Source organism: Brassica rapa, chromosome A10 (assembly GCF_000309985.2).
Source record: "Brassica rapa cultivar Chiifu-401-42 chromosome A10, CAAS_Brap_v3.01, whole genome shotgun sequence".
NCBI lineage: Eukaryota > Viridiplantae > Streptophyta > Magnoliopsida > Brassicales > Brassicaceae > Brassica > Brassica rapa.
Genome location: NC_024804.2, coordinates 17297936 through 17308902, shown reverse-complemented (window position 1 = coordinate 17308902; position 10967 = coordinate 17297936). Strand labels below are relative to the sequence as shown.

General features: G+C 33.2%; 3 protein-coding genes across 3 annotated transcripts; all 3 read right to left on the bottom strand.

The window, feature by feature from the left end:
* Window positions 1-1276: 1276 nt before the first annotated feature.
* On the bottom strand, window positions 1277-2342 carry LOC103846622. Its single transcript, XM_009123580.3, has one exon. It carries the CDS (start codon window positions 1760-1762, stop codon window positions 1532-1534), a length of 231 nt encoding a protein of 76 aa, XP_009121828.1. The 5' UTR covers window positions 1763-2342; the 3' UTR covers window positions 1277-1531.
* Window positions 2343-2585: 243 nt separating this feature from the next.
* LOC103846621 (UDP-glycosyltransferase 92A1) lies at window positions 2586-5029 on the bottom strand. The gene has a single exon (XM_009123579.3). The coding sequence runs from the start codon at window positions 4270-4272 to the stop codon at window positions 2812-2814; it is 1461 nt and encodes a 486-aa protein (XP_009121827.1). The 5' UTR covers window positions 4273-5029; the 3' UTR covers window positions 2586-2811.
* A 245-nt stretch (window positions 5030-5274) lies between these two features.
* On the bottom strand, window positions 5275-7993 carry LOC103846620 (IRK-interacting protein). The gene is made up of 2 exons (XM_009123578.3): window positions 7488-7993; window positions 5275-6947 (listed from the first exon to the last, which is right to left on the bottom strand). Exons 1-2 carry the CDS (start codon window positions 7695-7697, stop codon window positions 5445-5447), a joined length of 1713 nt encoding a protein of 570 aa, XP_009121826.3. The 5' UTR covers window positions 7698-7993; the 3' UTR covers window positions 5275-5444.
* Window positions 7994-10967: the final 2974 nt, after the last annotated feature.

The window sequence follows — 10967 nt, the reverse complement described above, 5'->3', positions numbered from 1 at the left end:
TTATTTATTTGAAAGGTTAATCATGCATATACAATATACACACTACCATTTTATTGAATGAAGACAAAAGTGGTTACTAACTAGGAACGCAATTATCACCCATGAGAACAGAGCCTCAAATAAAGGAAATTAACAAACAACCATTGAATCAAAGCATTAGCTTAAACTTCAATCTTACTTTACAGGGAGATGTATCTTAACCGATAATTTTATATTTGTATTATAATCTGTTTTTTCTTTATTAATATCAAAAAGACTACTATAAAGTATTACTCACTTCATGGGCTATCTTTTTGGTGACAAAATCTAGTTGGTTAATCATTATACATTTACATAAAATTGGTGATTAGATTGTCTTGAAGAAAGAAACCCGACTTCATACTCGTTCAGTTATTTCACAATCGGACAGTTCCACTACATCATCGCCAATTGTAATCTTTAACCTAACCATCCCGTTCCGTTGGATCGTTATTAGCTGTAACTGGTACTAGTTCTTAACCTAACCCCTGCCGTCCCGCTGGATTGCGACATTGTTGATTAAACTCACATAAATAAATAAAAAGACGTCAGTGCAACAAAGAAGAAAACTTTTTAGCTGCTAATAATTTCATACATTTATTAGCTGTTAACAGCTAATAACTTAAAATTATGAAGCTGTTGTTTTGGTTTTATTGGACCTTTTATTGTATTTGCTTTGACTTGACGCGGTGTTATATTCTTTCTTGTACCTTCTAATATAATTAAAAAAATAAAATTTGCATTCTTCATCACCCACAGCTTACAGCTAAACCGCGTCGGCCACGACGGATTCAAATCAATACAGCCACCGAGTTTATTTTATTTGTTAATGGGACACCACTAAGTACTTTGTTAACGAGGCGCTACTGATCGAGTGCTAGACTAATTCTGATACTTGTAAAAAAATGGGTACTTTTGTTATATTGTCACATTAGTCAATGGTAACTTAAAACTAGAAAGATTGAATGAACCCAATCTATATACTCACGCTTAGCCAATTCTCAACCTATGTGATAATTTATAAGACCTTCTTGGGTTTATTATTAGCTGATTTTTCAGAAGTAAAAATCAAGTTGGAATCATGGTATTATTACTTCAGTTTTCCTAAGTTAAATGTTCTATTATTTGTATTTTCAATAAAATAAAAGGACTACAAATCATATGTAGAACTCTTTCTATAAAGTCAATTACCTTTAAATCACTTTTTAGTAAGTTATTCTACATTCTCAAACATCAAACATGGCTCCAAAAACAGGCATTACAAAGTTGTAATCAAATAATTACTTCATTAGTTTCGCATCTACCTAGACTAGTAGACACTGCTGCAGTAATTCTGATAGTTACCAATCTCACATAAGTTAACAATCGATTTCGTACATACACCTTTCTCACCACTTTATACAACTAGCCATTAATTAATTTTGTTACACATCAAATCAAAATTAAATAAAAATAGAATAGCAAACATATGAGGAAGAAGAAAAACCCCAAGAATTGACGTACTACGCTGCGATCATTGAGCATAAGCTGCAGAATCTGAATCTGTAACCGGAGGAGGTGGAGGCGGGGAGAAGTAACGGTAAGGAGAATAAGTCGTTGGAGGAAGTGGGGCTTTGTACTTGTAATGAGGAAACTTATGGTTTGATGAAGAAACAGATGAATATCCATAAGCCACGGCAATCATGGCGATGACGACTGTGAGGACCATCAAGAAGGTGAAGCGTGTCGGCCATGAACATCTCATCTTCAAATCTCGAAAGGAGAACTTAAAAACTTTTTTGGTTTGGAGAAGGTTTTGGTCTCGTGGGTTAGCCTTTAATTATATAGATGGAGGAATAGTTGTTAACAAAGTCAAAGGTTTGGTTTTATCATATTTTAACAGCACCGGCAACATCTCTTACTATATTTGTTTAATTTTAATTCTAGTCTTATTTTTTATGGGAGAAAGAGATATGAAAAGGTGAAATTCGTTAAGATGGGTACGGTAAAAAGGCCAACGTAATTTTCAGAATTAAATTTCCAGATCTAATCACAAAAGAATGTATACAAATATACGGTAAAATCTAAGTTGTGATTTATTTGTTTGTTAGATTAAACCTTATCGGAATTATTCTATAGAATATGCCATTATTTGGACTTTTTTTTCTTTAATTCTTTACTTTTTTATAGACTATAGGTTTGCAATTATTTTCAAGGTAAATTTAAGTTTTTATATTGTTTAGATAGACTACGATAATCGTGCAAGAATTTTATATTTTATTTAAAAAATTACTGTTTACAAAATATAAATGTTTTTAATCCTTTAACATAGTTAGTTTTCTCGTAAGTGCCGTATGGACTATGGAGTATGGACTATTGTGGATATGGAGGAGGACATTAAAGACATTCTTTGCCTTATTGAAGAAAGAAAAACATAGCATAAAAATAGAGGATACTATAATTGTGAAACAGCATCTTTACAACGACATTGTTGCTGTTTTAGCAAAACTTGCGCAAACGGCTCTTACCTTTTTTCCTTCTTCTACTATCTAGTCGTCCTACTCCTATGTACTTCATAACAACACACCTTACTTCTTCAGACATATTATTCGATGTGAAAGATACAGATATAAACTCTTGGGCCCATGTGTGTCCAACTCAACAAACAAAAGAGTATCTAACACTTTATGAAAAGAGTAGTTCTTCTATCACAACACTTGTGTGGTATAACCACCGGTCATATTATTCATTTTTTCTAATAATGTGATTCCCAATAAAATCCTTATACAAACCATGCATCTATTAACTAGTGTCTTAACTCTTCTCGTTCTTGACCGTTGCATGGCTAATAAACTCTCCCAGACCAATAACAGAAGAGCCATTAACTCCATCATCCATCGCTCTCCTTACTAACTCCTTCACCTCTTTAGCCTTCTTCCTAACCTCTCTCCCTACCTCACTCTCCTCCTCCATCACCAGCTTGATCTTAGAAACAATCTCATCACATTTGATATCACACCTCTTACCACGCGCCACCTCAACCGATACCCCAACATGTTTCTCCATCAATATCGAATTAAAGAACTGCTCCCCCGCCATAGGCCATCCGAGCAATGGCACACCGTAGCTAAGCGACTCGAGTATCGAGTTCCAACCACAATGACTCAAAAACACACATGTTGCCTTGTGTGACAATATATCAACCTGTGGCGCCCATTTCTTCACAATCACTCCTCTTCTTGATTTCTTGATTCTTTCTTCAAACCCTTCCGGTAAATACTCTTTCACATCAAAGTCTTTATTCGCCTCCACGCCCATTGGTGGCCGCACCACCCATATGAAGTTCTTCTCGCTACTCTCTAACGCCATAGCCAGCTCCAACATGTGAGTTTGAGAAATAGAGTTCATCGAACCAAAACACACGTAGACCACCGAATGATCCGGTTTTGAGTCAAGCCATGCCTTCACATCTTCATCTGTCGACCTCGAGCCAGCATCGGGTAAAACCGGTCCGACCGGCCAAACCGGTTTACCACCGGTTATTTTACGAAAGTAAGACAAACCGATGTGATCTATTTCCTCAACCGTATTGAACAAGAATCCATCGAAATCAGACCATCCTGGCAGATTTTTCTTCATGAAAACCGACCATTCATCGCTTCCGTCAGCTTCTAACATGAAGTAGTTCAACTGAGTCTTCTCAATCTCCCCTGCTTCTTGAAAATCATGTAATAGAAACTGATCTTGTTCGGTTTCTTTGTGCGGCAAGTGAAGCCAAATGGATCTATAACAACCTAACCCAAAAGCACCAGAAGCGCTAAAGATAAACGAAGAAACACCAACCTCTTTGCAAACCTCACCGATCCAGCCCAAGAAGAAATCTCCAACCACCACAACATCATCTCCTTCTCTCAAGATCTTAGTGATCAAGTCTCGAAAGGGCTCACGGAGGGATCTTGAAGCTTCGAGGAGGCTGATGACGAGAGAGTAAGGGAGAGAGTCGAAATTCTCGGCGTCGTGAGGGAGGCCGTGGTCGGAGCTGTTGAAAGGCAACTCGATGAGTGTTATCGAGGAGTCAGGAGGAAGTTTGGAACGTAGTTTGGGCATGTTCAAAGGAGTGTTGACAAGAGAGAGGATGAGGTTGTCTTCTCTGTTCTTGTTCTTCTTGATCATCTTCTCTAAACGAAGGGCTAAAGAAACAAAAGGGATGATATGGCCTTGTGCCATGAAAGGAAACATGACAATATTCAGACTTTTAGGTTTAACGTCTGCCATCTCCGTGTTGAGGAAAAGCTTTTGAGATTCAGACAAGAAGATGGGCGTTACGGTCTGAACTCTATGAATAGAAAGAGAGAAGAGTCTTAAAGACTTGGGGATGTTTGGTATTAACTTTGGTTCTCTTCTCCCATTAGTCTATTTAATTTTTCTCACGTATTAATGGTGTAAAAGTGACGTTGGCTTTTTTAGATTTTCCACTAACTTTTTCAGTTATATTTTCCACATTTCAAGGTCAGGATTTTTGTCTTATTTTATTGGAAACGTAATAAATTTTTCAATCACAGTCATGCAATTGCCGATGTTAGTGCATTAGATACGGAAAAAAATCACAGACAGTTTTATTCTGATTTGCCATTAGTTTTTTTTTTCTTTGAGTAAGACTTTTGGTAATTGTTAGTTTGTTACAGAATGTTTTATGGGCTTATTTGCTAAATAGCTAAAAAAAAAAGGAAATTAGATTTTTAGAGAAAGAGTAGAGAGAGATAGGAAGAGAAAGTAGGAGAGAGAGGATGTTTTTAGTTAGGTAGTAAATTTTGTTTTTTTTTTGTGCTTACTGGGTGCAATTTCCCATGTTTTATTGATAGATTCATTTAGAGTTGAAGAACATTTGTCTTGACCAAAAAGAGTTGAACAACATTGTTGACTTAGACCACCCTCGGCCCCAAGATACTGATAATGCGTTTTTTAACCATAAAATAATATTAAGTTGAGAAGTTTTTATGAAATAACTATAACCACTTAGAAACTGACAAAAGGCAAGTGGAGTTTTAATGGGTATTGCGTGATCTTGTTTGATAATATGTCTTTTGGTCTCTTTCCACTTTTAACTTCTATTGATTTTGATTATATTGTCAGATACTTAGTAAGAACTGTGCATGGAGGTGCTCTTCTTCCCCAATAACAAGATGCCAACTCATAATGTTTATGGACTTGTACTAGTATATAGATCACAACAGCTTCCTAATCATAAATCTAATGGGCCAACACACAAAAAGATGATGTCAACAAAAAGGTTATGGGCCTTTCTAACGATCTATTAACAATTTCCTCTTTGCCTGTTTGTTACCCATAAGACCATAATTAAACTTTTGAAAGATAAGACTCCTAAAGATTAAGAAGAAACGCAATAGATAAAGCTACATAAAAATTACATAGTGTTGTGACACTCTTCACCCTAATGACTTGTACCTGCAAAGAACCTTACATCTTAAAACCCTATCTTGAATATAAAACCCTGGCATCACCATAACCTTAACCCGCCCTTGTCCACGTGACGCTGATGATCTCTGCATCCTCTCTCGATCTCCTCCACCCATATCTTCCATATAACTCGACTCAAACACTCTGTTCTCTTCCACCCTCAAGATCCCTAACGCTGGCCTAAACGAGAAGGCAAGCAAATGAAGCAGCCATACACATTTCGCAGCTACAAAGAACGCTTGAAGCATTTGTTCAGACCAAGGCCTAGTCCACTTCAACGTTGTAATGATCAAACTCATCTTCTCGTCGCAGAAGCTACTGAACTCCTCGCTGTAGTATTTTGTTCCCTTCTTCAAAACCTCGTTCCAGCTCAAGTTTCTCAAGGAAGCAAACGATGAGAAGTTAGCTTGACGTTCTTGTTCTGGATCGAGTAGTTTGGGCTTACCGTTCTTTTGGAAGACGCAGTTCTCGAAGTCTTGGTATATTGTTTGGCTTATGATGGATTCTAAGTGGTACTGAATGATCTTGGAGTACTTTGAGGTGAATGATAAGTTGTATGGTTGAAGGAGAGCGTTGAGGTTACTCATTAGAGTCGTGTCTTCTTCGTCTATCTCTGTGACTAATGTTTTCAAGAACTGCTTTATCGATAATCTTGATTCGGATACGATCTGCAAGAACCCTTCAACCATCACCTCTTCACTCACTGGCATCTCTGAGTTCGTCTTCTTCACTGCTTTGTTACTATTCTCTTGTGACACTACTTCAGTTGCTTGTCTCAAAGCTTTCTTTAAACTGTCACAGTAACTTTCCAAGTACTGAAGCTTCTCGTTGAACTCTCCTAAAGAAGATTTCATCTCTTCAACTTGCGTTAACGCAGCGTCTCTGCTTCTGTTTGCTTCCATCAACTCTCTCTTTAGCTTCTCGACACCAGAAGAACCAGAGTCTTTCAACACCTCATGAGAAACCTCTTCTGATCTCTCGGTTCTACTAGGAGAGTTAAAGATTGAGTTACTACTCTTTTGCTTCCTCTTTAACTTGGGGAACAACCAAGACATCACTCTACCTCCACGGTTCCTTGTCTGAGAAGCAACAACAACGGAGTGAGAATCCGTCAAGGGCACAACAAGATTAGAGCTCTTCAAGCTCTTGGTATCAAAACCTCTTTGTTTGTACTCGTTGCAAGAAGAGACCGATCTAAAATCAACCGAGCCACCACAGTTACTTCTACCGGTTGTGTAGAAATGTAACGGTGGTGGGGATCTGAGAGCGTCTGACATGGTGTAGACATGGGAATCTTGCTGAGGGGTTAAAGTCTTTCTTGAAGTTGAGGTTTTGTAAGAATCAGAGTGATACGTGTGTTTCAAGTCTTGTTCTTCATCTCCTTCTACTAAACCAACACCAGATTCATCCCAAGTTTCAGATAATGTGAGATTCTTGTGATGAAATGCAGATACAGGCTCATCTTCATAGCTCTGTGTCAAAACCAAGGAGATAAGTTAGAAGAGAAAAATGTGTAAAGTGGAAAAAACACAGTAACTTGTGTCCAAACTCAATACAGTGTGACAGCTAAAGGACAAAACAAGAAAAACAATGGTTCTACTTCTACCAAATCCAAGTCTTTTACTGTTTGTCTTTTTATACTTTCACAGTAATTTAAAACTATTAAGGCTATTAACCAAATCGTATAGTAATGGATTGTATATTGAGAAAATGGATTCCAAAACGCATAGTCATGTACAATATATGAATAAATTAAGAAAGATATCATCTAATTATCTCCTAATTCTTAAAATAAAACCAAAATTAGTGAGTCTAAACCGGATTAAACCAATAAATCTCGGGCTCGATGATAATTTACAAAAAAATGTGTTTAAAATGCTAACAAACTCAAATTCCCATACATAATGTCGAAAGCAATCAAGTAAAGAGATGCGAAAAAGTGAAGCAAAAACACATGGAACCCGACAAGAAAGATGATGAGAAAAAGATAAGGAGAGAGAGAGAGAAGTTACAGGAGTGAAAACAGGATAGTCATGAGCAGAGAGGTTGGGGAGAGGACGAGAAGCTGGAGAAGATGAAGAAGGGATTCTGATACTGTTGTAAGTAGAGGAAGGGCTTGACTTCTGCATAAGACCAGCTTGAAGTGCCCTCATCTTCACACCGTTTGCTATGGCTTCTTCTTTTTCTCTTCCCTTGTTCATTTTTGTTTCAGAAGAAGCCATGGAAGAAGAAGATTAGAGAGAGAAAGAAGAAAGAAAGAAGAGAGGCTGTGAATGCGATAGTGCGAGAGGAAAGGGTGTGTGTGATGAGGATGATGTCTGCGTGTGAGAGAGAGAGAGAGAGAGTTAAAATCCAAAGAATGTTCTGTCTCCCTTCTCTAAAAAGGACTTGATAAAAAGAGCGCATGTGAAGGGCAGAGTTCAAATTTTACGAAAATACCCTTTGTTTTCTTTTAAGTTTTTTTTTTAAAATCAAAATATTTTTTTCTTTCTTTAGAAACAACTAATTCAAATTTTATTTGGTACTAGATTTTTTAACCGCGCTACGCGCAGATAAGATATTATATGTATTTATCAATTCTAAAAAAATAATGTATAATATTATATTACATTATTTAAAGAATATAAAATAAGACTACATAACATAAATATATTTTTAAAATTTTCTTTGTGGAAATCATTTTTTTATTTGATTGTTGTACTTGATTCACATATTTGCATAGATATTTGTGATAGATAAATAACTATATTTTTATTATCAGTAAATAAAATATTTATTATATAATATAAAAAAATGAAATTATTTATTTTTTAAACAAACTTGTCTCATGTTGGGGACTCAGTTATAGATATATCATATTCGAAGGATACATTTTTACAGTTATCAATCTTCTTAACAGTCAAGAAACAAATCTGAATATCAAAACAATATCTCATACGATCTCTTTGTGGAATAAATGCTCTGAAGAAATTAAATTTGGGCATAAAAAAGACTGGAAATAGATGTGCAAATGTGTTATCCAAGTCAGCTTTACAAAATATTATTCATAGTTTATATATCATTTATGTCCATCCTATTTTTTTGTCCATCATTTCTTAAACATCTTGAAATAACAAATGCTAATTAATAATAAACTTTTGGCTGGCAAAAATAAAAATCAAATTTGTCTAATTATCGCTTAAATATTTTATTAATATTGTCTTAGAAGCTTTCAAGTGATATTATAGTTTAATTTTTATTTATTTTTAGTTAATTTTTAAATTTCTATGTATTTAAGATTTTTCTCCATATTAAGCTACTATTTCTTTCACAGAATTGATATATATATATATATATATATATATATATATATATATATATCATAAAAATTACCATCAAATCAGTTTTACTTATTTATTATTTTATTTTTAATGAAAATACACTTTTTAAATAATTTAATTTAAAATAAAATTATATATCAATTTGTTGTTTCTAACAATTTGATTGATTTAATTAATTTGTTTTGGTGGATAACTTAAAACGTTTTCATATAAATCGGGGAAAGCAAGCTTATGTTGTTATATATTTATTTGTGTAAATAGAATCTATATATAATGCTAGTGTAATAAAGAAAGAACATTATTTTTTGTAACTCCAAAAAGATACATTATTACAATTTGAAATTAATCAAAATTGAATAAAATGGTAATTAAATATTTGTAACTCTAATTGTTTTTTATCTTATTTAGTTGGATTCTCATGAAAAGAACTCTATGATTTTTCATATTTGTCAATGTTCTCACACATTCAAAGAATATATTAGCTTAGTCACTTACTTTTTTTTTTTTACAAAACAGAGTATCGTAGTCTTGAAAGTTTAATTCATATTATTGTAATTGTACGTAAGAGTTTGTGATTACATACTTAGTGATTCTTGTATATGTGTTCAAGAAAGTCTCAATTGCTTAGTGGTAACTGTCCTATATTTATGTCATACTAACCCGGGTTCGATCCTTTCCTTCGCATTGTTTTTTCATTTTTTTCGAAAAAATAAATGAGATGACGTGGCAACTTCGGGTTCTCTGATTGGTTGATTTTTCTATCCTACGTGGACATCCTCTCTACTCCTCATATAACCCTTTTAATATAGTATAGATATGCTACTAGATTTAATTCCTCTCAAACTTCTAATTTTATTGACAAAACTAGAGAACACTATGAATTTTCCTACACTTAAACTAATAAAAATGAAGAAGAATTTAAAACTTGCAAATAAAAGATTTTTAATAAATATGTATATTTTACTAGTGAACATTTAGCTTATTATATTGAAACATAAATATAAACAAAATGCTATAATATTGAAATTCTCAATACGGCTAGGAATTTTAAATTCTTGACACATTAAAGAATCATAGTTTAAAATTAAATTTACTGAATGAATCTCAATTTAAATAATTAGAATATGTTTAAAAACAAACATACTATAGAAGCTGTATGCTGCAGAAGTTGTATATTTTTGCTAAACTGTTTAATAGAATGATTGGTAGAGCAATATGAATATGTTATTTAAAATTATTATAAAAATTATTATATAATATTAATATATTTGTTTTAATGAATATATTTCTAATATATATATTATTATATTTCTAATATATATATATTATTATATAAAATTATATATATATAATTTATTTATTTTATTTAATAATTATGCTTACATAAAAAAGTTATTTAAAAAATAATTAAATAATTAAATTATATTTTAAATGTGAAATACTATTTAAAAACATGTTTTTATTGTAAATTTATTTTAGAAATCAAAATTTTATTTTCTGAATAAAAATAATTTTATGATATCATTGAATAAACATAAATGAATTAGTTATATATTTTTTCTTAATTTTATAAATTACAAATGCAAATATTCTTCTAAAAGCTTTATATGAAAACATTGACTAGATAACATTTGGAGAGCATTAGTATTTTGTAAATGTTTTTCTAAATGTTTTTACAACAAATGTTGATTGGATAATGTAAAACATAATGCTAATGATAATGTTCTACCAATCAAGGTCTAAGTATTGCAGTCAGAACTTTGATAATATAATAAATATTGAAACCGAATTGTTTCCTAACCTAAGTTCGAACTTGGGAGCGCGTATGTTAGTGACTAATAATTGTCTATGTATCAAATGCGTATGACCAATTAAGATGCTCACAGAAACATCTACGCTAATAGATGGGTAGTTTGGTACGTACGTTAATGCTTAGCAACAAGTAACAACAACAACAAAAGGTCTCTTCAAGTCAGTCAACAAACCAAAAGGTCGTAGATACCAAAAAGATATGGATGCTTTCAAGTCTTTGCCGTGGAGAAGAAAATACTCGCAAAAAACATTTACTCGTTTTGATCCCCAGTCTCAGAAGAATAGGTATCTTAGAAAACATATGAGTCATATACCTTAGTTAAAAGCTAAAGAAAACTTTCTGACAAAACCAGATTTGTT

Bases quoted from the DNA above. Each gene is read 5' to 3' on its own strand.
- LOC103846620 (XM_009123578.3), bottom strand. From the start codon at position 7,697: ATGGCTTCTTCTGAAACAAAAATGAACAAGGGAAGAGAAAAAGAAGAA. The intron at 6,948-7,487 runs GTAACTTCTCTC...GTTTTGACACAG, and splicing joins ACTATCCTGTTTTCACTCCT to AGCTATGAAGATGAGCCTGT.
- LOC103846622 (XM_009123580.3), bottom strand. From the start codon at position 1,762: ATGAGATGTTCATGGCCGACACGCTTCACCTTCTTGATGGTCCTCACA.
- LOC103846621 (XM_009123579.3), bottom strand. From the start codon at position 4,272: ATGGCAGACGTTAAACCTAAAAGTCTGAATATTGTCATGTTTCCTTTC.